We start from the raw sequence: 23,869 nt of genomic DNA, 5'->3' as shown, positions 1-23,869 counted from the left end.
AATGATTTGGCTTCATATCATTCTTCAAAAAGGTGACCCATTAGTAACACACACACACACACACACACACACCCATTATGAACTCATGGATTTAAACATACTTAATGTTTATTAAATTATCCTTATAACGCTCAGATGTTCTCATCTTTGGTCATAAGCTTGGCTCCTGAGTCCTTTTGACATCACCCTGATGTTTACTGGCTTCTTTGCTACCTGGAATGGTAAGTTGTTCCATGCTCATCTTGTACATTTCCTACCCCAGACCTAGAATCAACCATTACCCCAAGCTCTGGTTTCTTTCCATGGGAAATGGTATTTTAAGATTTAGGTGGTACGAGTGTTTATTGCTACTAGATTGTTTCTAGATCTTTTCAGTGAATAGGGATAGGAAGATAAAACACCTCATGAGTTCATACTGATAGTTCCTATTAAAACTCAGGGCTAAAGGGTTTTTAACTTCTATATCACATTTGTAACTCCTATCACCACACAAAAAATTCTGGTTCCCAAGGATATAGGAGACAAGAGTATTAGAAATCCCATAATTATTCAATTTCTTTATAGTCAACACATTTTAAGTCCTGGGCAAATTAGCATACTTCCCCCGTTCCTTCTACATCGAACATGCTGCAAGAAGATAAGTTATAAACACACGTCATCCGTCACTTCGGAAGACAGAACTTTCCGTTGTGTTGCCTGAAGCTGTACACGTGTCCCAGGAGCTCTGTGCAGTCACCAGGCTGGGAGCTGGGACTGGGGAGAGAGAGGATACGGGTAGCCAGAGAAAGAAAAATTTGCTTTCCTTCTCTCCTCTCAAGCTCAGCCCGCCCCCTGGTGGAGATGCTAATAAGCCGGGAACAGCCCAAGGCAGGTCAGATGGGAAGTCAACTAGCTTGACATGTACAGAGCAGTTACTAGAACCAGTCCTAAAATGGGTGCTATAGGTAGAAAACCTCTCTGTGGCTTCAAGTGGCTTTAAGTGTAGCTGGGGAGAGTGGAGGCTGCACAAATGAAAAGCACTTACAAATTGTCACCAAGCAACATGCCAAATTTCAAAATCATGAGAGGGAAGGTCTATAAAGTTTATCAAAATGACTTCATTATTTTTAAAGAAACACCATTGTCTTTCAATGAAACACATAGTATAGCCTAACATATAAAAGCTCATATACATTTTTTAGGTTTTTTTTTTTTTTTTTTTTTTTTTTTTTTGTGGTACGTGGGCCTCTCACTGCCGTGACCTCTCCCGTTGCGGAGCACAGGCTCCGGACGCGCAGGCTCAGCGGCCATGGCTCACGGGCCCAGCCGCTCCGAGGCACGTGGGATCCTCCCGGACCGCGGCACGAACCCGTGTCCCCTGCATCGGCAGGCGGACTCCCAACCACTGCGCCACCAGGGAAGCCCCATATACATTTTTAAAAATAATGTAAGTCACAAGTGATATAATCAACTTCATAGGCTTAAAAATCTTTTTTACATTCAAAAATCAACCAATGGATCCAGAGATGAAATCCTATATTCTTTAGAATTTGATGTTAAAGACTCATTTTGGCCATAAAACCTCAGATTTTTCTTTTTAACACTTACCATGACTTTTAAATGTCTTATTCAATAATATACAAATTCCATATTTCAAAGGCTTGAATTTAGATTTTATTCAGTTTTAAACTGCATTTGTAAATTAAAAGGATTTGTAAGCTAAGGAGAAGAGGAAAGAAGTTAATTTAAAAATGAGTTAAGGGGGGCTTCCCTGGTGGCGCAGTGGTTGAGAGTCCGCCTGCTGATGTAGGGGACAAGGGTTCCTGCCCCGGTCCGGGAGGATCCCACATGCCGTGGAGCTGCTGGGCCCGTGAGCCATGGCCGCTGAGCCTGCGCGTCCGGAGCCTGTGCTCCGCAACGGGAGAGGCCACAACAGTGAGAGGCCCGCGTACCGCAAAAAAAATAAAATAAAATAAAAAATAATTAAGGGCTTCCATGGTGGCGCAGTGGTTAAGAATCCGCCTGCCAATGCAAGGGACATGGGTTCGAGCCCTGGTCTGGGAAGATCCCACATGCCACGGAGTAACTAAGCCCGTGTGCCACAACTACTGAGCCTGAGCTCTTGAGCCTGCAAGCCACAACTACTGACCCCCCCATGCCACAGCTACTGAGCCCACGTGCCACAACTAGTGAAGCCGCACGCCTAGAGCCCGTGCTCTGCAACAAGAGAAGCCACGACAATGAGACGCCCACGCACTGCAACGAAGAGTAGCCCCGACTAGCCGCAGCCAGAGAAAGCCCGCGTGCAGCAATGAAGACCCAACGCAGCCATAAATAAATATTTATTTTAAAAATTTAAAAATAAATAATAAAAATGAGTTAAGATGAGTGTAACAGAAGTTTTTGTTTTCTGTGGACCTCAGGTAGTCGAATTGTGTTAACCACGATGCTTTGTTCATACTGTATCTTTGCCATTAGTTCATGCAAGGCCTTCTCCATTTTATTATTTGTTTAATGATGTAATGAGCCTAGGTATTTTTATACTTTTTAAATGCAAATTTAAACCATATTGTTTTTGCATCCACCACATGTCACCAGAAGAACTACCACCTTTTTTAAACCTAAAAATGTAACTTGCACAATTTCCCACAGCATAAAAATAGAAGACTACATCATTTTAACGGCTACCTGGCATTTTTGTCTAACATATGGACCATCATTTATTTAACCAATCCCATCCCGTAGCAGTGTGTTTGGATCTATTTTGTTTCCAGTGTTTTACTACTATCAATAATTGCTCTGCTGAACATAAACATTTTTGCTAGACTTAGCATAGAGGTCAGGGCTAGATTTCTTAGAAGTGACACCACTGGGTCATAAGGAAGGGAGTCTGACTGGTAGAGATAAAGCTTCCCCCAAATAAATTCTCCTGGGAGGTGCAGAGGGGGAAACAAGCAAGGAGTTTATGGCCATATTTGCTTGGCAGAAGTAACAAAAAATGAGGCTAGTAAAAAAGACAACCAGGTTTGGAAGTTTGTATTTGAAACAATAAACAATAGTGAACCATTTGTAGGTTCTTAAGAACTAAATGCTATTAGAGAAGAATACTTCTAGCAGATCAACTAACTAGGAGAGGCGTGAAATAATGAAAATTTGATGTTGGGTGATGACCCTGAAAAACCACCTCAACTAATCAGCTAAGAATCCATAGGACTTGAAGAACTGAATTAAAAGGGCAAAGAGGAGGGAAAGATCATTTTGGAAAATGATTTCCAGGCTGGACAACCCAGAAACCAGACTCCTAAGATTCTGTGATTTATAATTTAGAATTATTTTATAATTTATAAATTTAGAACTTATTTATTTCTAAATAAAGCTAAGCTTTATTGAGACAATACTATAGGGCAGATAGTAACCTGGCAATAGGAGATGGCTGACTAGCAGAGCCGGCTACATAATTAGTAGAGCCCAGAGCAAGAGGAAAATGTGGGGCGCTTGCTCAGACTTTTAAGAATTTCAAAGGGTGACAGCAGAACATTAAGGCAAGTGTGGGCCCCTGAAGCCGCCCTGGTGACCACAGATACTAAGATCCGATCTAGCGATCTAGAAACCAGGAGGCATCACCCGAAGGACTAACCACACCCTCTCCCTCCGAGGGAGAGCGAGCCCCAGAAGGAGATGCCAGGGAATCCAAGGGCCCCCCGCTCCCCTAAGCAGCACTTCTAAGAGAGTGCGGGCTGGGGGCGCTGAGGTGCAGCTTGGACCCTGGGCCTATGCTCCCGGCACGGTCGCTCGACCTACCCCCGCCACCCCACCCAGCACGGGCGGAGGATCCCGAGGTACACAAGTCCTGGCCTTGGACTCAGCTGGGTTACTCATAAACCCGGAGGAGGGGGTAGGAGGCGCCGCGCGTGCACACCCTGGACCAGCGGCCCGGGTCGGAGAAGCACCCCAAGGACAGATGGTCTAAAAAAAGTCCGCAAATCCCTGAAGGCCCAGGAGGAGTCTGAGTGGAACAGACGAAAGGCGGGCGGAGACCCTTGGGGATGCTAGGAAGCGTCTGCAAAGAGCGCGGAGGGAAGCCAGGGGTCATCTAAAAAGCTGCCAAAGCGGCTAACGGGCGGTCTAGAAAGGGCGGTCCCCACAAGAACAAGGCTTCCGGAAGCTAAGCCCGGAAGGACGGGTGCGAAGGCCTGTGACTTGAGCACATTCCAAAAGCGCCGGGCACCCCTTAGGGCAAGGACGGCTGTAGCTGCAGCCGGCGAAAAGAGAAAAGCTAAAGCCGGACAGGGACCAGGGGAGGAAAGAGTAGGTCCTTAGAGATCGTCTGAAAAGTGCAAAGCCCAATTAACCTAAGGGACCGACAGCAAATTGTACCCTTTGCCAAGACACCTCTCGGAAGCAAAACAACTTCTTTTGTAAGCCCCGCCCCTCGTCTATTAAGTCTAGTTCCGTTGTCTGATTCTGGAAGCAGCCGGTTCCCTACTTACTCCTCCCACAACAAGGAGCTACTGCCCGTACTGGGTCGCGCGCTTTCTCCTCCCCTCAAACCCCTTGCGCACTTTCTCCCGCCCATCTGTCAATCACCGCGCTCAGCTGTCCAGTGAGCGGGCCAAGGGGGCGGGGCCATCAGGGGCGTCGCGTGACGTCTACAGTCCGCCAGCCGCGGAGCCGGGAGATGAGTGTCGAAGGAGGCGCGTGACGGAGAAGCGGTTGGCCGACGCCGCGGCGGCAGTCGTTGTAAACAAGGCCTCGCGCCGCTCCGGGCCCTGCGACCGCTCCTGGCTGGTGGGTGGTCTCGCGCGGGGCGGTAACCGCCGGCTTTGTGGGAGGTGCTTCTCAGCTTTCTCCCTGCCTACCCCCGCTTAGTGTACACACCCCCGGTATACCACGTGGGCGTGAGGCAAGGAAGGAGGGGGGGGTGTAGGCCGAATTTTAACCTCATTGGTTGTTGCTGCCTCCGGCTTTCGCAAGGGAGTGCTCTGATTGGCCGGTAAGGGGGGCGTCGGGGGGGGGGCTCTGACTCCTAAGGCTTCTGATTGGTTAGATATGGTAAGCTAATGAGACGCTTTCTTCCGCGAGGGGTTTTGATTGGCCGGCAAGAGAGGTTACCTGGGAATCCACCCCCACCCCAGGGACTTTGATAGGTGAGTTTGAGGTAGAAACTGAGAAATTCCTCTTCAAAGGATTCTCACTGGTGAGCTAGGGTCGTGCCCTAGGCTTCACTCTGCTTTTTTTGCTTCACAGGATCGGGAAAGGTTTGTGTTCCCGAAGCCTTGGGAGTTGGGAGCCTTGGGATCTCAGTCTCTAGGAAGGGTCGCCCTCCTAGAGACAGCTACTATCGTATCTCAGGAGAGTCTGGTGTTTCTAGAGCAGGCTTTGCTTTCACCAAATCCAAGGAGGTGACAGGAGGAGTCCCTGCACAGGACTTAAGGATGCTGTGACCAGAAGATGGGCTCACGGAACAGCAGCAGCGCAGGAACTGGGTCCGGAGACCCCTCCGAGGGCTTGCCCCGAAGAGGGACTGGCCTGCGTAGGAGTGAGGAAGAGGAAGAGGAGGATGAAGATGTGGATCTGGCCCAGGTACTGGCCTATCTCCTACGCAGGTAACTTACCCCCTGGTGTGTCCCCACCAGGTGCCACCACAGCCCCTTGATCCCAGTTCCAGTCAGGGAAGTTACAGAGAATAGGGAATGAGATTAGCCCAGGACAGCTGTTCTGTTTGAGCAGAACAGCTTTCCCTGCTGGACACTTTCTGCACTCAGCTTCATACCCAGTAAGAGTGGTTCTTGCCTAGGGAGGGTCAACAGGATGGCTGGCTCTTGTGTTTGAGGGGACTGTTCAGGGAAGTCTCTCTACCTATGACTACACAAATGTAACCTATTTTCCAAGTAAGTAAAAAAAAGGGGGGTGGGGGGATTCCCTGGTGGGAAGGGAGTGATGTGAGGGGTGAAGAAAAGAGTTAGGGAAGTGGGTGTTGAACTTAAGTGAAGTTATTGACACATGATATGAGGCCACGTGGATTTACTTGAAAAACAAGTTTAAATTAACCTAACTCTAATCCTGTTCTTGAGGAAAGAATGCTTTGAGGGAAGTGACCACCAGGAATTGACTGGAAAGGGGTGCAGCTGGCTTTGGTTCTTAGCTATGGCTCCCTGGAGAGAAGACGAGCTTTAGAATCCCTTCAGAAAACAACGTTCTATGCTGGACTCTTTGGGCAGAGGCTCCGAAGGAAATGCTCTCAGAATTTTTAGCTCTCTGGGAAGTCAATTTAGTAGATCTGTCAACATCCATGCAATGTTGGGGTTTTCTACTCCTGCTGTAAGAGTGAGAATTAGTTTCCCAGTGTGTCTTATAGGAGACAAAATAACAGCTAAGGTCTAGTCAGCCTCAGACCTCGAAATGGGGACAGTATGAGGGTTTGAGGACAAGGTGGTCTAAGAACTGCATAGCTATTGACTCTGAATTTGGTTGATTTGGGGAAGGGATCCTCCCCTTTATCATGGGGGCTCTCTCCACAGAGGCCAAGTGAGGTTGGTGCAGGGAGGAGGTGCAGCAAATTTACAGCTCATCCAGGCCCTGTCGGACTCGGAGGAAGAGCATGACAGTGCCTGGGATGGTCGTCTTGGAGACCGATACAACCCACCCGGTAAGACGAAAGGCAGACTGAGACCTAATATCAGAGGACTTCCATTAGAAAGCCTTTTTTTAAAACTAACTTCGGCAAAAATTGAAAGAAAAAGATGAGGTAATTCAGGGAATAAGGGACTCTTTGCAGCCCCAGTATATTCAGCCACATTGAGTAGACTGAGCACAGCTCTGCTAACTGTCCTCTGAGGCTGGAAAAGACCTAGGATGAAACTTCTGTTTGGTACTCACAGTGGATGCAACCCCTGACACCCAGGAGCTGGAATGCAATGAGATCAAGACACAAGTGGAATTGGCCACAGGGCGTCTGGGCCTTAGGCGGGCAGCCCGGGAGCACAGCTTTCCTCAAATGCTGCACCAGGTAGGCCTCTCTACTTCCAGCCAGCCTGGCAGCAGGCCTATCAATGCAGCCAGAAGCTACAATCCCAGAGAAGAGGGAAGTAAACTTCCCAAGGACGCCTCAAGTGCTGGAGCTGGAGAGCTCTTAGCCAGCCTGAACTGGAGTTTGGTGGGACATACTACTGTGTGTGGGGTTCGTTTCTGTAGCAAGAGCAATATTTTTGGAGGACGGGGGTTGGTGTGGCTGAAATGGCCCTCTGTTTCTGCTAGCAATATTCCCCAATCCCTTCCTTTAGAGAGAACGGGGCCTCTGCCACCAGGGAAGCTTCTCCCTTGGAGAACGGTCTCGAATGATGTCTCAGTGAGTATGGGGCTTGGTGGAGAGGTTCCTAGGGCCAGATAGGTCTTATTTCCTAAACTGTGAAGGGATCAGTGTTAAAGGATCCTCAGGGATATTAAGTTTAGGTTATGTGGGGTTGAGGCTTTGAGAGTGAACAAAGTGGAAAAGTGTAGCAATTGAGAGGATGATAGAATGATTCAAAGAAAGAGGCTTATACCCAAAGCCAAAGGGAAGAATGCCCTTGTACTCACATCCAGCTCTGTTAGGATTCTGCAAGCTGGGACATTCCCCATCCTGAGCTCCCCTTACCCTCACTTTCCCTCTGCTTCCCAGCTTCTTGCCCAATGATCTGGGCTTCACTGATACCTACTCTCAGAAGGCTTTCTGTGGCATCTACAGCAAAGATGGTCAAATCTTCATGTCTGCTTGCCAAGGTACCAGACCCTAGTCCTACCAACTGCCCTAGAACAACAGACGTTCTCCCTGACTGAGGCTAGAAAGCCCCAGACCCAGGGAGCTCAGACCCTGGCTTAGGGATGCTTAGCTAGAACACATGTCCCATGATCAAGGGAAGATTCCACAGATCAGTGGTGAGTGAGAGAGGTCTGATCTAGGGAGGATTCCAGGAGGGTGTTCCCTAATTCTGCCTGATCCCCACTCACACAGACCAGACAATCCGACTGTATGACTGCCGGTATGGCCGCTTTCATAAATTCAAGAGCATCAAGGCCCGGGATGTAGGCTGGAGCGTCTTGGATGTGGCCTTCACCCCTGATGGGAACCATTTCCTTTACTCCAGCTGGTCTGATTACAGTGAGTGTGCCCCAGACCACCATCATCTCTTCAGCCTGGGACCTGAGGTCTCCAAATGCCCATTTCCTCCATGCCATGACTCCATGCCTTCTCCTGGGCAGATCACTCCCAGGGTCCAACATCCTTCCCCTTTGTTCCATCTCCTCCCTAGCTTCACTTCCACCTCCTAACCTCAGCTCTGAAAGATTCTTGTTTCTTTTGCTTCTCTTAGTTCATATCTGCAACATCTACGGGGAGGGAGACACACATACTGCCCTGGATCTAAGGTACTGGCTTCCTTTCCTGGTTAGACTCATCAGAAACTTCTCAAGGAATGGTCTCCAGGAGCAAACCTCTTGAACTGGAACTCCTGCTTAGAGGGAAAAGTGCACTGGTTGCAAGTTTCTCTTTGTGGATTCCTGGGAGGGGACCACCCAGCCTGTCAGCCAGAAGACCAGAGTAAAATAGGTGGTTGCAGGATTCTTCCCGGCTTCTCACTGAGGTGCTCCACGTTCTGGCACGTGCTGGCACTTCTTTTTCTCTCAGCAGTGTGCCCCACGGCCCTCATCAGATTCTGTATAGATTAACCAGGGCTAAAGGGAAGTCCACTTAATGCAGCTCCTCCTTTGCTCTTTTCAGGCCAGATGAGCGTCGCTTTGCTGTCTTCTCCATCGCTGTCTCCTCAGATGGGCGAGAAGTGCTAGGAGGGTGAGTGTTTGTGGGGATGCCTCTGTTACTTAATGAGATAGGAGTTCTCCTAGAGACCAGCTCTGCCGTCACAGAGACTGCACTGTACACCTGTACCCAGGCAGCTGTGGAGAACAACCAGGCCTTCTCTGGGGCCAAGGTTTATGAGTTGCTTCACTTCTCACTCACCATTTCCGCAGCATGAGATGGGAGGTCTCAAACCTCCTTGCAAACACAGCTAACTCTTCTCCCACCTCCTGTATAAGAAGAGAGAAGGGCTCTCCCCTCAGCAGGACTTCGAGACAACAGTCTCTCCAGAGCACACGTAGCATGGGTCCTCTCGGTCCTGGCTCCAGAACCCTCTTTTTCCCTTCCCTTTTAGGGCCAATGATGGCTGCCTGTACGTCTTTGATCGAGAACAGAACCGACGTACCCTTCAGGTATTGCTCCCGAGACTTCAAGCCTCTGCCTCCTGGTCCTTGGCCTGTTGGAAGACCTAGAAAGACCTGGCGCCCTTCTCCCCTAGATTGAGTCCCATGAGGATGATGTGAATGCAGTGGCCTTTGCTGACATCAGCTCCCAAATCCTGTTCTCCGGGGGTGACGATGCCATCTGCAAAGTGTGGGATCGACGCACCATGCGGGAGGATGACCCCAAGCCTGTGGGTGCGCTGGCTGGACATCAAGATGGCATCACCTTCATTGACAGCAAGGTGGGCGTGGAGTCAGGACCGCACAGCCAGGCGACTGAGGTTGTGGTTGTCCAGGAGGGCGTCAGAGCGGACGGGTGTGGGAACTCGCCAAGCTGCTCATTAGCCAAGGTTTGCAAGAGCAGGAGTTTAGGGAAGAGGCTTAAGCCACGAGATGTGAGGTCCATCAGTACCCACCATTCCTCAAGGAGCAGGGCTTTCTGTACAAGAAAAGTAGAAGACAATGTGACCCAATATAGAACAGGAGCCCAGCCAGTGAGCACCTTAGGCAAAGAAGGGGAAACCTAGCCAGGGTGTGGGGTCTGTGGTAGGAAACCAATGGTGAGGCCCACCTGGATGAAGAAAGAGGCAACCAAAGTCAAAGGACTATGGTTCATACTCCTCAACTGGGGAGGGGGAGCTGGACTGACAGACACTGACATCTGCAAGCTCCGATGCTTCATTATCCATCTTGGGATTCACAGGGAGATGCCCGGTATCTCATCTCCAACTCCAAAGACCAGACCATCAAGCTCTGGGATATCCGACGCTTTTCTAGCCGGGAAGGCATGGAAGCCTCTCGCCAGGCTGCCACACAGCAAAACTGGGACTACCGCTGGCAGCAGGTGCCCAAAAAAGGTGAGAGCAGAACTAGAACCCGAGATCTGGAGAGTGAAGGGTTGGGGGTGATGGTTAAAACATTTAACCCCTGGCAAGGCCTGGCATGGGCACCGTGGATGGGCCAAAGCCTGAAGCCCTCTCCCTTGCCAGGCATTAGCTCTTTGTTTGCTGAACCATGAGAGAGCCAGCGGTTCCCAGTGTAGGGGCTGGGGATCCCTCCAAACCTATGAATGCAGAAGTATTTCAGCGTCTTAACCATCAGCAGAGCCATATTGGTGTGTATCAGCTGACAGTTAGATGGGGAAAGAGCCAGCAGTTGGGAATCGGAAAGGCGATGTCTTTGAGCATCAGTCTTTGCTGAGGACCAGTGATACAGGGGAATCCAGACTCCCTAACCCAGGGCTTACCCTGCATCCCTCCCCAGCCTGGCGGAAGCTGAAGCTCCCAGGGGACAGCTCCTTGATGACCTACCGGGGCCATGGGGTGCTGCATACCCTCATCCGCTGCCGATTCTCCCCCACCCATAGCACCGGCCAGCAATTCATCTACAGTGGCTGCTCCACTGGCAAAGTGGTCGGTAAGGACTGTGTCCGAACAGGGGGCCTCGGGAAGGGCAGCAGTGTTCCCCTGGCATTCTACCTGTGACCACCTTAAGAAACCCAGTGACAATTACAAGTGAAATTTCATTTAGCCTAGAGCAGGGAGGCTTAAACGGAGAAAGAGAAAACATTCTATTCATCAGCATTTTAAATTAAGAAAAGGAACACAGAATTCTAGTCAGTAAATATACTAGATTACCAAAAATATACTCAGTTCTGTTTTTCAGCCAGTCAGGGGAAGAGATTGCAGATGAAAGGTAGGAGGGAACAAAGACAAAAAGAATGACACAAAAAGACAGCAGCAAGTAGTAAAAGATGTACAGCCACTGAAGTAGGAGGATGTACGAAAAGAAACACACAGTCACAAACACACAGTCACAGGAGCCTAAGACAGTGCCAAACCTAGGGAGGCCCTGAGATGGAGGCCTATCCGGGGAGAGAGAAAGGTGCACCCACGTCCAGAAAAGGAACGGCACGTTCACATGTCTGTGGAGACAGCCCATTGTTCACTTTTTGGTGTCTTCCATATCTTGTGGGCTTTTAAGAAAATGGCTACTTTAAAGCCACATTTCATTTTCTTAACTGTAGACCCTGTGACATTTAGCTAAGGGCCAGAGATACCCAAGCTCTGCTAGACCATACCCTCAACCTGAGGTAGGGAAAAGAAACTAACACCATCCTCTGGCTTGGGCTTTGCTCCCCTGGGAAAATGGGAAGTTGCCTGAGAGGCAGGTAAGTGGTGCTGCTCAGAGAGAGATGAGGGATGGCCCGAAGGTCTTCTGGCAGCCCCTCTCCACTCTGGCTTTCCCTGGACAGTGTATGACCTCCTCAGCGGCCACATCGTGAAGAAGCTGACCAACCACAAGGCCTGTGTGCGTGACGTCAGCTGGCACCCCTTCGAGGAGAAGATTGTCAGCAGTTCGGTGAGGATGCTGGGGTTAGGGGGGCCAGTGCGTCTGGGACTTGGACCTAGGAGGGGGCAGTGCCCCCTGACTACTTGCCACCTTCTGCCCCGCAGTGGGACGGGAACCTGCGTCTGTGGCAGTACCGCCAGGCTGAGTACTTCCAGGATGACATGCCAGAGTCTGAGGAACACCCGAGCACCCCTGCCCCAATGTCCCACCCCTCTACAGCCTTTTCCTCGCCCCAGTAGATCTGACTTCCAGCCCCATTCATGGGTGAGCCTCTTGATATCTCTCCGCCTCCTCCCTTTCTCCCTTCTGGGGGATCTTTGGGGAATCACTGGCATTGGGTGGGGAGAAACAGAAGCCCAGGCTTCGGCCCCCTAGCTAAGCCCCGGGAGGGAGATCCTCCCCTTGGGGCAGAGTGGTCTTCTCACATGCTCACACCCATCAGCTTGGGTCTCTGTCTCTGGTCAGGGTCAGGCAGGACTGCCATTATCTGGTCAGCAGGAGTAACGTCCTGAGTGTTTTTAATCTTGTTTGGATATTAAGTCTTAGCTCCTAGAGTAGATGCCTGGGGCCAGGTCTGAACTGAACCAGGCCCATTGCCCAGGCCTTCACGTTGAGGACTAAACTGGTCAATCAGGACCAGGCGTCCTGGCCTTTCTTCCAGAGGTCCTAATGGCTAGAGCTCTAGCCCCTCAGGGGAGGGGGGGATGGGGAGCGTGTGTCCTCAGCACCGTCCCTGGCTGGGAATTACGTCTTCTCTTTCACGTGTCTGGGTCTTTGGGGTAGGCAGCCTGTGGTGTGAGAGGCTCCATGTGACCCCACACAGGGTGGGCCCTCCCCTCCCCCAGTGTTCCCTCGTGCAGGAGGCCATCAGCTTCGAGGAGGGATGTTGAAGTAGGACTCCTTCGTCCTCTCACTGGCTTTGGCTCCCTCAATAAACTCTCTGTGGGAACCTAGCTCAGTGTCCGTCTGTCTCTCTCTTTTTCCTGTCTGAGATCTTTTATCCTCTCACTTCAAGAAAACAGTTTCAACAGAGCCTTCAGATATGCTCCTCTGTGGGAGAAAACACTGCTTTGATGCCCCAAGATGAACGGAAATACCAAAATCATTAGTTAACTGAGCTTTGAAACAGGGAGTCCCTCACCAACCTCAGAAACTTCCCAGCAAGTAGAAATTGAAATAACAGGAAATAAACACATTTTAGATGAGAACCTGGAACACCCACATCAGCTCTGCCCTGGAGCTGGTCCAGTCTATGGAAGGAAGTAGCCCAGAGCCAGAGAGCACCTGGTGGGCACTGATGCCAGGTCCCATCTGGGTACTTCACACTTAGAACCTTATCCACCTCACAACCACCATTTTTTACAGGTGAGGGAATGGAGGTGTGCAGAGGTCAGGCACCATGCCCCAGGGCAGATCCATGGTATGGTCAGTAGGTGAGCAGCCCGGATTGATCTTCCCCATTATCTCTAAGGAACCTGGATGCACACCTCCAGGGGGTCTTAAAGACACAGCAAGGCACAGCAAGGAGTTAAAAGATGTACTTATTCAGCTGCAAAGCAGGTAGTTTTAAAAGAATAAAGGGACTTCCCTGGCGGTTATGACTCTGAGCTTCCACTGCAGGAGGCACAGGTTCCATCCCTGGTAGGGGAACTAAGATCCCACATGCCTCTCGGTGTGGCCTAAATAAATACATAAATAAATAAACAAATTTTTTAGATAAAAGAATAAATTGTCCAGATGCTTGGCCTCCATATGCTCTCTTTCCTCCAGTTGATCCGCTTGCATGAAACTGTCATGCAGATCTCCTTTCCCACCAGCCCTTTTCGTTCCCTCTCTGCCTCTTCACCCAGACATGCCAACCCGTCTCACCCAGAAATGCCAACCCATCTCACCCAGAACTGTTTTACCTCCAGGATGCCAAAGGTAGAGGCCAATTAAAATTATTAGTGTCCTCAAAGCCTCATTTAGTCAAGGGCCCAAGGACCGTCTGTTCTTCTCATTAAGAAATGCATTTCTGGGCATCCCTGGTGGCACAGTGGTTAAGAATCCGCCTGCCAATGCAGGAGACACGGCTTTGAGCCCTGGTCCAGGAAGATCCCACATGCCATGGAGCAACTAAGCCCACACGCTGCAAGTACTGAGCCTGCCGTCTAGAGCCTGCGAGCCACAACTGCTGAGCCCGCATGCCACAACTACTGAAACCCGTGCACCTAGAGCCCATGCTCCGCAACAAGAGAAGCCACCGCAATGAGAAGCCCGCGCACCGCAACGAAGAGTGGCCCCCGCTCACCACTACTAGAGAAAAGCCCACGCACAGCAACGAAGACCCAATGCAGCCAAAAACAAATAAAATAAATAAATTTTTTTTAAAAAGAAAACTATAAATTCCATTTGAAAAAAAAATGCATTTCCTGGGCTTCCCTGGTGGCGCAGTGGTTGAGAGCCCGCCTGCCGATGCAGGGGACACGGGTTCGTGCCCCGGTCCAGGAGGATCCCACGTGCCGCGGAGCAGCTGGGCCCGTGAGCCATGGCCGCTGAGCCTGCGCATCCAGAGCCTGTGGTCCGCAACAGGAGAGACCACAACACTGAGAGGCCCGCGTACCGCAAAAAAAAAAAAATGCATTTCCAATACAATTTTAGTTTAATATTAATTATGAAACTGTGTGAAATGTTTGTTGTACAAATAATACATTTTGTACTACTAACAATTTTGAAATTTGTACTAGTTAAAAAATAGGAAATTCAATACAGAAAAAAAGTTTAACCTTGTGATCACAGGAAATGTGTAAAAATTGTTTCAAATTATCTACTTTTGGCAGATAAGTGTGATCAATGAAAGACTTTCAGGCATAAAAACATTAGGATAATTTCTGTGGGGAAAGAATGGAAATGTTATTTCTGACAAGATCTTGTCACATGTTTTTAAATGAAAAATGGTGAGGTATATAATCACTGTAGTGTTTAGATTCCATTGGATATATTTAAAAGAGTGATAAAGATAGCTTTATTTTTGAAATGTCAACATATATGATACACTGGAAATTATGTCCTTTGCAACTATTTAAAATTACAATGTAAAGTTTTGTGTCAGCTTAAAAATGTGTGAGTGCTTCAGTAGGTCTTCAGGTATAGGATCCCTGAGCACAGACTATGTCAAGGTATGGGCTGTAGGATCTGCAAGGATCCTGATTGGTTAATCCATCTCAGTCAGTTTGCAGATGATGGCACTGAGGACCAAGGATGGTTAGTTGATTTTCTCAAAGTCACAGAATTGGGCCAGAACCCAGCTGCCTTTTCTTGCTCATTTCTTTCACGAGTTCATGGGCCTCCACTGTGCTCTGAGATCCCACCACCAGTTTTGAGGAATGAGGAAGGAAGACGAAAAGGGATCTCAAAACAGTTACTGAATATCAGGGACTTCCCTTGGGTAGGTTACTCACTGCCCTATGGGTCCAGCCTCAGTGGTCAGGCTGGGAGGCCAAGTCCCAGGGTAATTGGTTGGGGGACACTGCCTTAGGATTAGATGGACTTCAGGCTGGGGATCTTCCTTCTAGGGTCTCCACCACCCACTATCACCTGGGAGTGAACCAGGCTGTGGCCCAAAACATCCCATGTTTCGGTCGTGGCCCTGAAACATGAACTAGGACATGGTTCCAGCCTAGAGGCTCAAGGAGGCACAGAACTAACAGGCAAGGACACAGGCTGCTGTCAGGACACACACCCAAGGCGAGAACACTGCTGACGTGGCAGCCCTCAGCCCCAGCCCCTTACTGCCCCCCGCCCCTCTCCCCCGCCTGCCAGCTGCCAACAGGGCTCTGCCCTGTGTCTGCCACACCTGTCACTGTCTGTCCTTGTCCAGGGGGAACCCCATCAGCCCCTCCTCAGCTGCCCAGCAGAGCAAGCAGTTAGTGGGGAGGGGAGGGAACATGGAGCAGGGGCCGGCGGTGGGGGCAGGGCGGGGGGCCGGGGCCCAGATCTGGGTACTGCTGGGCTGCTTGGTCAGGGTGCTGCTCTGGGTGGCCTCTGCTTTGCTGTACTTTGGGAGCGAACAGGCTGCCCGCCTCCTGGGCAGCCCCTGCTTACGGCGCCTCTACCATGCCTGGTTGGCAGCAGTGGTCATCTTCGGGCCCCTTCTGCAGTTCCATGTCAACCCTCGGACCATCTTTGCCAGCCATGGCAACTTCTTCAACATGTGAGTCCACTCGAGGCCGTGGGCGCTGGCTCCCTGGGCTCTGGGCTCCCAGCTCCCTCCTCCAGGTTTCTGTGCTCCTGCCAGGCCAGGACACTAAAAATAGGCTAGGAGGTTGAGGAGAAGGTCAGAGGGGGAGGGGAACAGAGTCATGGGGGTACAGGAGCAGCGACGAAGAGGAAACATGGGCCCTAGAAGGCTGAATGGGCCGCTAAGGAGATGGCCAAGTTCAAGTGGATGGGGGGAGACGGGGGAGAGGGCCCAGGAAACAGAGAACCGGGAACGACAGATGTGACTGGAGGCAGAGCCGTGATGGGAACGTAGAGCAGGGTGGGGAGATGGGGCTGAGGGGTCTCAGCAGCCCTCCCTCTTCTCTGCCACAGAAAGTTTGTGAATTCGGCGTGGGGCTGGACGTGCACCTTCCTGGGGGGCTTCGTGTTGCTGGTGGTGTTCCTGGCTACACGGCGCGTGGCAGTGACTGCCCGGCACCTGAGCCGCTTGGTGGTTGGGGCAGCTGTGTGGCGGGGTGCCGGCCGGGCCTTCCTGCTCATTGAGGACCTGACAGGCTCCTGCCTCGAACCTCTGCCCCAGGGCCTGCTGCTCCGCGAGTTGCCGGACCGCCGCAGCTGCCTGGCGGCCGGCCACCAGTGGCGGGGCTACACCGTCTCCTCCCACACCTTCCTGCTCACCTTCTGCTGCCTGCTCATGGCCGAGGAAGCAGCAGTGTTCGCCAAGTACCTGGCCCACGGGCTGCCCGCCGGCGCACCCCTGCGCCTTGTCTTCCTACTCAACGTGCTGCTGCTGGGCCTCTGGAACTTCTTGCTGCTCTGCACCGTCATCTATTTCCACCAATATACTCACAAGGTGGTGGGCGCCGCGGTGGGCACCTTTGCCTGGTACCTCACCTACGGCAGCTGGTATCATCAGCCCTGGTCTCCGGGGATCCCAGGCCATGGGCTCTTCCCTCACCCCCACTCCAGCCACAAGCATAACTGAAAGAAATAAAGGCACTTCAGGCCTGGCTCTGGCTCTGCTCATCATTGGGCTGGCGGGACCTGCAAAGGGTGGGAAGGGTAAGAAGAGAGTGTGATGGTCGCCAGGTTTCCTCAGCCAGACCTTGCTGTCGCTGACCTTGAATGTCCTTGTGCTTGATCACTATCCCTCCTGTTCTTTCAGTCTCCTAGTCCCTGCAGACATCAAGCTCTTTGGGGCTCTGATGTCAAGGACTGGCACTGGCAGGTCAGGCAGCAGTGCCCTTAGGTATGGGTGACATTCCCACTGAGCAGATGCTCCATCTCCAGCCTGGTTGATTTGTTTTCCCTGCCTCCAGCACTGAATCCCCCTCTGCCAACTTCAGGGGCCCGCCTATCTGGGCACCCTGCTCACGGACGCTTCCTACCATGTCTTCCCGTAGAGGGTCTATATGTGCTCATTTACTTAAAAGATGTTCATTAAGCCAAACATAGTTCCTTGCCATGTGAATAAGAAAGACAAGGTTTCTGCTGTTTGGGCGCCCATGGGTTACTGCCTGATGATAAACTCACAAATAATAGCAAACACTTGTGCTTACTGTGTGTTGGGCACCATTCTAAGTGTCTATAAATTCATGTATTTAGCCCTCACAACAACAACACTATGAGCTAGGGCTGGTAGCGTTCCCATTGTACACTTGTGAAAATGGAGGCACAGAGTTTAAGTAACTTTTTCACAACTAGTAAATATCAGAGCCAGAATTATTAACGCAGGCAGTATGGGTCTGTTGTCTGTGTTCTAAGTCAGGGATCAGCAAACAACAGCCCTCCTGTGGCCAATGTTTGAATGGCCTGAGAGGTAAGAAATGGTTTTACATTTTTTAATGGTTGAAAAAAAAAGAATAATATTTCATGACAGATGAATATTACATGAAATTCAAATGCCAGTGTCCATAAAGAAAGTTTTATGGGAACTAGCCACGCTAATCCATTTAACCGTTTACCTGCTACAATGGCAGAGTTGAGTAGTTCCTACTGGCACTATAAAGTGTAAAATATTTACTATCTGGCTTTTTACGGAAAAGGTTTGCCAGCCCCTGGTCTAAACCACACTATCCCCCCAAAATAAACTGGCTAATATCAGAGAGATAGTGCTATGAAGGTACTAAAACAGGCTGCTTTCTAATAGACTTGGAGGGAGTTACTTTATGAGGAAGATAGAGTTCTCTCTGAAGAAGTGACATTTAAGCTAAGAAAGGAATGACATCCTGAGGCAGGGGAAGGGGTGTGCCAGGCAAAGGGATTAGCAAGGACAAAGGCCCCGAGGCAGGAAAGAACATGTTGCAGACAGGTTTGAGAAACAGCTGGAAAGTCCAGGTATTTATAACTGAAATGAAAGAGGAAGAAAGCAGTGGAAAGTGAAGTTGAAGGGGAACAGGTGCCAGACAGGCCTTTTGGGCCAGGAAAGTCCTTTGGATTTCATCCTAAGGTCAACAGGAAGCTGAGAAAGTTTTAAGCAAGAGCAAGGTGGAATCCTGCTGCTGTGTGGAGAGTGGGTTACAGAGGAATGGAGCCCACAAGGATCATAAGGGAGCTGACCCTCTCTTATGACCCTGTGATGGGGCGATGCCAGAGTCTGAATGTCACTGAGCCAGACAATGCCCGTGGAGCCAGGGGTCCACGCTGGCAGGGCAAAGGAAGGGAGGCCAGGTCTTGCTCCAGCACCGAGAAAAGAAGGAAGAGAGCCAGATAAGGCTAATCACTGTCCCAGGACGAGCAGGGAAAGAAGAGAGCCAGAGCGCTGTCAGGAGGCAGGAAGATGGGAGGCGGGGAGTTCGGAGCTGGACACTGGCCTTGGGGCCGGGGAGGCGGGGGCGTAGAAGGCAGGGCGGGGAGGGAGGAGGTGGGGTGGGCGGAGTCGGTAGGCGGGGAGTCGAAAGACTGGCAGCGGCGGGGAGGCGGGGAGGCGGGGAGGCGGGGAGGCGGGGAGGCGGGGAGGCGGGGAGGCGGGGAGGCGGGGAGGCGGGGAGGCGGGGAGGCGGGGAGGCGGGGAGGCGGGGCGCTGGAAACGCGCGTCGGGCTCTAGGGGGAGCAGCGGCTGGGCCGCCTCCCTGAGCCCCTCCGCTCCTCGCCTCTCTCTGGTCTGTCCCCGCCTCTTCCAGTGCCTCCACTCCCACTACCCAGTAGGGCAGTGCGGGGAGCGAGTGCTGCTTTCGCTTTCCCTTCCCCGTGCCCACTCCTCGCTTCGCGTGCGGCCCTAGGCCGCCGCCCCGGCCATGGCCACGCTCAGGGTCCTGCCCGAAGCCCAAGCAAAGGTGAGCGCTGCGAGTTCGAGGAAGGGCCCATGAGGGAGGCGTGGCTCCGAGAGGCTGAGGGCGTCTGTGACCCGCCCCCACCCAGCCCCCCGACTCATGTCGGGGTCAGTCATCCGAACCCTCGTGAGCCTCCGTGCCCAGAGCACCTGAGCCTGGGGAGCCCGGCCAGGTCTGGCTGCCGGGAGAGAGAGAGGCGAGGCGGTCGAGGTTCAGCGGGGTGAGGTGAAGCGGAGCGCTGGCGTGGAGGGGAAGTACACTGGCCCCGAGCCCAGGCCCACACACAGACGGGGAGCGGACCCTGCCCTGCCACCACAGGAGGCCCCGGGGCCCACTCCACAGGGCACTCCTCCCCTTCCCCAGTCTCAGCGGTTCTCTTACATCCCTCCTCCCACAGCCCAGGAGACACTAGGGATCTGTTTCCGCTTGAACCCTTCGCCCTTCACCTCCAGGAATGTTCTCATTTCCCAAATCCCGCCCCACCTGGGTCCACTCCACCCTTTCCCAAGTCAGACCCTACACAACCCTAAGGGTCCTTGAATAGACTGGCCATAAAGCCAGATGTCTGAAGGGCTGCCTGTGTCCCACAGGTGGATGTGTTCCGTGAAGACCTATGTACTAAGGTAAGACCTGACCCGTCATCACCCCACGCCTCTTACCCTATCCCACTGCTCAGCCCTTCCCTGCTGGGCAGTGGCAGCCCTGCTTCACTGCCTAGGAGGGGCATTTGATTCTGACCACCATGCTCCCCTACCCTTACCCTACACACAGACAGAGAACCTGCTCGGGAGCTATTTCCCCAAGAAGATTTCTGAGTTGGATGCATTTTTAAAGGTACTGGGGCTGGGCAGGGAATAGAGAGTAGGGGCCAAAGGGAGAGCCTGGTGGGCCATGAGAGTGAGGAGGTGAGAGCTCGCCCCTGCCTCCAGCCCTTCTCCCCACCTGCACCAGGAGCCAGTTCTCAATGAAGCCAACCTGAGCAATCTGAAGGCCCCGCTGGACATCCCAGTGCCTGATCCAGTCAAGGAGAAAGAGAAGGAGGAGCGGAAGAAACAACAGCAGGCAAGTTGGCAAGAGCTGGGAGGAGGGACCCAATACGGGGAAAATCAGCCTTAGGCCTGCCTAAGAGACCCCCTCTCCCTTCAGAAGGAAGACAAGGATGAAAAGAAGAAAGGGGAAGATGAAGATAAAGGTATCACTATGGTGAAAGGGACTTGTGTCTCACCTCCCAGGAGCTCCTCCCTAAGGATGTCTGTTCCCTGCCCTGCACAGTCCCAGTCATGTGACTGACCCAGTGCCCACCTCCTAGGTCCTCCTTGTGGCCCAGTGAACTGCAATGAGAAGATCGTGGTCCTCCTGCAGCGCCTGAAGCCTGAGATCAAGGATGTCATTGAGAAGCTCAACCTGGTGAGCCCTCCCACTTCCACCCCCACCCTTTGTCCTCCTTCGTCCCTGCCAGTTGGGCATGGCACCTGCCAGGTCTTAGCAGGAGAGGGCACAGGAAGTGAAGCCAGAATTCCAGGCCCTGGGGTTCAGGAGAGACATGGCATACTTCCACCCACCGTGGGCAGGGAAACAAAGGAGGACAGGAACCTGGGAATTGGGTTGGGGGCTGATGGGGTTTCAATGCCGTTCCCTCCTCCCAGGTCACCACCTGGTTGCAACTGCAGATACCTCGGATTGAGGATGGGAACAATTTTGGAGTGGCTGTCCAGGTGAAGACACTGCCCCACTTCTCTGCCCTCCTTATTTCTCCCATCCATGCTGCTTTTCCACTTTCCCCCTTGCTTTCTTTCCCCCAGGAGAAGGTGTTTGAGCTGATGACCACCCTTCACACCAAGCTGGAAGGCTTCCACACTCAAATCTCCAAGTGAGTGATTGCCCACTGCTCTGCCTTTGGCTGGGACTGAGGCCTGTGCTCCCTCCTCCTCCTACTCCACACCCTTCTACTTCCCACAGGTATTTCTCTGAGCGAGGTGATGCTGTGACCAAAGCAGCTAAGCAGCCCCACGTGGTAGGTGAGGCCCAGGTCAGCGTGCATGGGAGGAGGGACACCTTTGAAGTCAGACCTGACTTCAAATCATAATCATCCCACAGGGTGATTATCGGCAGCTGGTGCACGAACTGGATGAGGCAGAGTACTGGGATATCCGGCTGATGGTCACGGAGATCCGCAACGCTTATGTGAGGAGGCAAGGGCAGGGGAGGGCAGAGGCAGCTTTCCCAGGCCACCCACTCCCTGACCCTGCGGGCTGGGAGTGAAGGGTAACAAAGCTCGACCTCTCCACAAGGCTAGAAATGGGGCACAGAGCCACTGGGGACCTGCGGCTGACGCCCATTCCTACCTGGCCCCATAGGCTGTGTTATATGACATCATCCTGAAGAACTTCGAGAAGCTCAAGAAGCCCAGGGGAGAAACAAAGGGAATGATCTATTGAGAGCCTCCTCTCATTCTGTGATGGATCCAGCAGAGACCTTCCTGACTTTCACAGGAGACTCCAGACTTTCCCCACCTTCTGTCTGTTGAGGTTTCTCCCTCACCTTGCCTCCCAGGCACAATAAATATAGTCATACCATCGCCCAACAGCCCAAGTCTCTTTATTGGACCCTGAGCCTCCCCTCTGGCCCTGGCTCAGGTATTTCCACTTGTGGGACCGACCCACTGGGTGATTTGGGCGTTGAGCTGCTGGTTGGTCCAATCCTCCCGGATGTCATCAAGGTGGCAGTCAAAGTCCACAAGGTGCTGGTGGGCCCGGCCCTCTAGTAATGCTCCCACCATCTGCCGTGACTCTTCCCAGTCCCTCCACATCACTCTGAAATAATAATCCCCTTGGAGGTCAAACTCAGCAGGCAGAGGGGCCAGACACTTGGCAGAGGCAGAGGTTAGCTTCTAGAGAAGGGTGCTTAGGGCAGAAACAACAACAGAGGAGGCTCAGGAGCTGTGGGATTCCAAGAAGAGGTGGAGGGAGTGGGGCACTCACAAGTTCTTGTCCTTGGGGACCCAGCAGAGTCCATGGCTCTCCAGGACAATAACTGGGGGCACATGAGGCTGTGGCACCAGTTTCTGATTATCCAACTGTGTGGACAAGGAAGAGCAGGTGAGGGTTTCGAGGGTTCCCCCTTCCTACTTTCTTTCCAACTCCCCACTCTGAAATCCAAGCCTCACCATAATAAGTACTGCATCAGGGAAGAATTCTGCAATCCGCCCAGCGATTTTCAAGGCCAAGGGCCCAGGGCTGTGTAGAAGGAAGATCAGAGTTGTGAAGAGCCTCCTGTGGGCAGACCCCATCCATCTGAGCTGCGCCTCCCAGGGCCCATAGACGTGGAGGCAATGACAGTCTTTCCCCATAGTTGGCCTGGGGGCATCAGGCCTGCCTGACGCTTCACGCAAGACTTACGCTTGAGCGCTGTGGGAAACAGGTGCTCAGACACTGCTGGTGAGAGTGGAAATCTAAGATGGTCTTTTTGGAGAGTAATTTGGCATAACCATCCAGATTTATATTGTATGTTAACCCAGAAACCCTACTTATGAAGAATTCACTGTAATAATAGGACAGTGTCTGTAATAACAAAAAAATTGGAAACAACCTCAATGTTTAATGTAAGGCACTAAATAAATTATGGTACATCCATGTTTATAGTGTATAGCTGATAGAGTAAGGTAGATATTAGTGTAGGGATGGAAAGATGTCAGATATTTATTAAGGAGAGAAAAGAAAATTACAAAACAGTATAGTTTGCTCCAAATACGTGACTACTGTATATGTAGATAACTTTTTCTGTATACAGTTGACCCTTGAACAATGAGGGGACTAGGGGCCACAGAGCCTCCCACAGTTGAAAATCTGCAGGTAACTTTACAGTGGGCCCTCCCTATTCTGGATTCTGCATCGGAATTCAACCAACCTCGGATCCTGTAGTGCTGGAGTACCTATTCAGTGAAAAATTTCGCCTATTTGTGGCCCCAGGTAATTGAAACCCGTGTTGTTAAACGGTGAACTGTATATATAAAAAGAAATTTCCTTTTTTAGAAGCTGCTGGTTGGGCTTCCTTTGTGTTTTCAGCACTTGGGGGGCATCTCAGTTACAGCAGGTGTCAGCCTGTTATTGTCCTTCCCACCCCACCGCAGCTCCTCCAGGAAAATAACATTTCTTTATATTTTCTCACTGCCTACCCAGCCTCGTAGGGACCTTAGCTCTACAGTGGCTAAGCCTTGGATGAAGGAAAGATGGAAGGAATGACCAAGAGGGGCTCTCTTGACATCCCTCACCCCATAACCCTTAGCCCTCTGCCTCTGGCTTCCCCACTCACCTCTGGTCGTCCAAAGCTGCATTGGCATGGTAGTACCCTGCTACTACCAGCCCGGCCTGCGCGCCCCACACATCCACCTGCCATGGGAAAGCGCCATCAGTAACTAAATCGTGCCGCCCGCCCTATGGGTGCGAACTACTGCCAAGAAGCCAGGGATGGCCTTGGGCTAGGGGTGTTGGGGGGTTTCGCGGTGGTCGGTGGGCGTCCAGCGGCGGCACCTGGTTGAGGGCGACCTCCAGCATGACAGACAGGGCCAGGTGGCTGTGGAACAGGGGCACACAGTCGGTGAGGCACAGGCATTCTCTCGACCGCGGCGCTGGAGCCAGCAATAGCCCGTTGACAGCGGCGTGCGGGTAACGGGCGGCGTGCAGGCACATCTTCACGTAGGCCCGGGCCGAGATCTCCACCTCCCCCATGGCGAGCGGGGCCCCAGCTCGCGTCCGCGAAGCCCCCTCCAGCGCCCCCAAGCCCTCCTGGGC

General features: G+C 52.0%; 4 protein-coding genes across 32 annotated transcripts; 3 read left to right on the top strand and 1 right to left on the bottom strand.

Annotated features, from left to right (window-relative positions):
- The first annotated feature begins 4,467 nt into the window (after window positions 1–4,467).
- Window positions 4,468–12,560, top strand: DCAF11 (DDB1 and CUL4 associated factor 11). 28 transcript variants are annotated; one of them, XM_059055675.2, is made up of 15 exons: window positions 4,468–4,767; window positions 5,351–5,585; window positions 6,501–6,628; window positions 6,861–6,988; window positions 7,263–7,327; window positions 7,640–7,740; window positions 7,973–8,119; window positions 8,331–8,385; window positions 8,738–8,806; window positions 9,168–9,225; window positions 9,312–9,497; window positions 9,959–10,112; window positions 10,519–10,671; window positions 11,510–11,616; window positions 11,712–12,560. In XM_059055675.2, the coding sequence occupies exons 2-15, from the start codon at window positions 5,431–5,433 to the stop codon at window positions 11,844–11,846; spliced, it is 1,641 nt and encodes a 546-aa protein (XP_058911658.1). In that variant the 5' UTR covers window positions 4,468–4,767; window positions 5,351–5,430; the 3' UTR covers window positions 11,847–12,560. The 28 variants fall into 28 exon arrangements, with proteins under 28 accessions (XP_058911658.1, XP_058911660.1, XP_058911659.1 ...); XM_059055677.2 differs by having other exon boundaries at window positions 4,477–4,767; window positions 5,356–5,585; XM_059055676.2 differs by having other exon boundaries at window positions 4,594–4,767; window positions 5,379–5,585.
- Window positions 12,561–15,503: 2,943 nt separating this feature from the next.
- On the top strand, window positions 15,504–16,817 carry FITM1 (fat storage inducing transmembrane protein 1). The gene is made up of 2 exons (XM_059056497.2): window positions 15,504–15,799; window positions 16,180–16,817. Exons 1-2 carry the CDS (start codon window positions 15,534–15,536, stop codon window positions 16,790–16,792), a joined length of 879 nt encoding a protein of 292 aa, XP_058912480.1. The 5' UTR covers window positions 15,504–15,533; the 3' UTR covers window positions 16,793–16,817.
- Window positions 16,818–18,815: 1,998 nt separating this feature from the next.
- Window positions 18,816–21,657, top strand: PSME1 (proteasome activator subunit 1). Of its 2 annotated transcripts, none has more exons than XM_059057137.2 (11): window positions 18,816–19,082; window positions 19,670–19,702; window positions 19,851–19,913; window positions 20,031–20,141; window positions 20,226–20,271; window positions 20,389–20,486; window positions 20,726–20,794; window positions 20,882–20,949; window positions 21,039–21,093; window positions 21,177–21,263; window positions 21,437–21,657. In XM_059057137.2, the coding sequence occupies exons 1-11, from the start codon at window positions 19,044–19,046 to the stop codon at window positions 21,515–21,517; spliced, it is 750 nt and encodes a 249-aa protein (XP_058913120.1). In that variant the 5' UTR covers window positions 18,816–19,043; the 3' UTR covers window positions 21,518–21,657. The 2 variants fall into 2 exon arrangements, with proteins under 2 accessions (XP_058913120.1, XP_066884756.1); XM_067028655.1 differs by having other exon boundaries at window positions 18,829–19,082; window positions 21,177–21,271.
- On the bottom strand, window positions 21,656–23,865 carry EMC9 (ER membrane protein complex subunit 9). The gene is made up of 5 exons (XM_059057138.2): window positions 23,609–23,865; window positions 23,391–23,467; window positions 22,246–22,315; window positions 22,061–22,155; window positions 21,656–21,892 (listed from the first exon to the last, which is right to left on the bottom strand). The coding sequence occupies exons 1-5, from the start codon at window positions 23,804–23,806 to the stop codon at window positions 21,712–21,714; spliced, it is 621 nt and encodes a 206-aa protein (XP_058913121.1). The 5' UTR covers window positions 23,807–23,865; the 3' UTR covers window positions 21,656–21,711.
- Window positions 23,866–23,869: the final 4 nt, after the last annotated feature.

Source organism: Kogia breviceps, chromosome 3, assembly GCF_026419965.1.
Source record: "Kogia breviceps isolate mKogBre1 chromosome 3, mKogBre1 haplotype 1, whole genome shotgun sequence".
NCBI classification, from domain to species: domain Eukaryota; kingdom Metazoa; phylum Chordata; class Mammalia; order Artiodactyla; family Physeteridae; genus Kogia; species Kogia breviceps.
This window is presented reverse-complemented; position numbering and strand designations above follow the sequence as displayed.

Excerpts from the sequence above, each read along its gene's own strand:
- DCAF11 (XM_059055675.2), top strand. The coding sequence starts at position 5,431 with ATGGGCTCACGGAACAGCAGCAGCGCAGGAACTGGGTCCGGAGACCCC. Across the intron at positions 6,989-7,262 it reads TTCCTCAAATGCTGCACCAG|AGAGAACGGGGCCTCTGCCA; the intron begins GTAGGCCTCTCT and ends CCCTTCCTTTAG. Across the intron at positions 9,498-9,958 it reads TCACCTTCATTGACAGCAAG|GGAGATGCCCGGTATCTCAT; the intron begins GTGGGCGTGGAG and ends TGGGATTCACAG.
- FITM1 (XM_059056497.2), top strand. The coding sequence starts at position 15,534 with ATGGAGCAGGGGCCGGCGGTGGGGGCAGGGCGGGGGGCCGGGGCCCAG. Across the intron at positions 15,800-16,179 it reads CATGGCAACTTCTTCAACAT|AAAGTTTGTGAATTCGGCGT; the intron begins GTGAGTCCACTC and ends TCTCTGCCACAG.
- PSME1 (XM_059057137.2), top strand. The coding sequence starts at position 19,044 with ATGGCCACGCTCAGGGTCCTGCCCGAAGCCCAAGCAAAG. Across the intron at positions 19,703-19,850 it reads GTGAAGACCTATGTACTAAG|ACAGAGAACCTGCTCGGGAG; the intron begins GTAAGACCTGAC and ends CCCTACACACAG. Across the intron at positions 20,272-20,388 it reads AGGGGAAGATGAAGATAAAG|GTCCTCCTTGTGGCCCAGTG; the intron begins GTATCACTATGG and ends CCCACCTCCTAG.
- EMC9 (XM_059057138.2), bottom strand. The coding sequence starts at position 23,806 with ATGGGGGAGGTGGAGATCTCGGCCCGGGCCTACGTGAAGATGTGCCTG. Across the intron at positions 23,468-23,608 it reads TGGAGGTCGCCCTCAACCAG|GTGGATGTGTGGGGCGCGCA; the intron begins GTGCCGCCGCTG and ends TTCCCATGGCAG. Across the intron at positions 22,156-22,245 it reads CTGATGCAGTACTTATTATG|TTGGATAATCAGAAACTGGT; the intron begins GTGAGGCTTGGA and ends TTGTCCACACAG.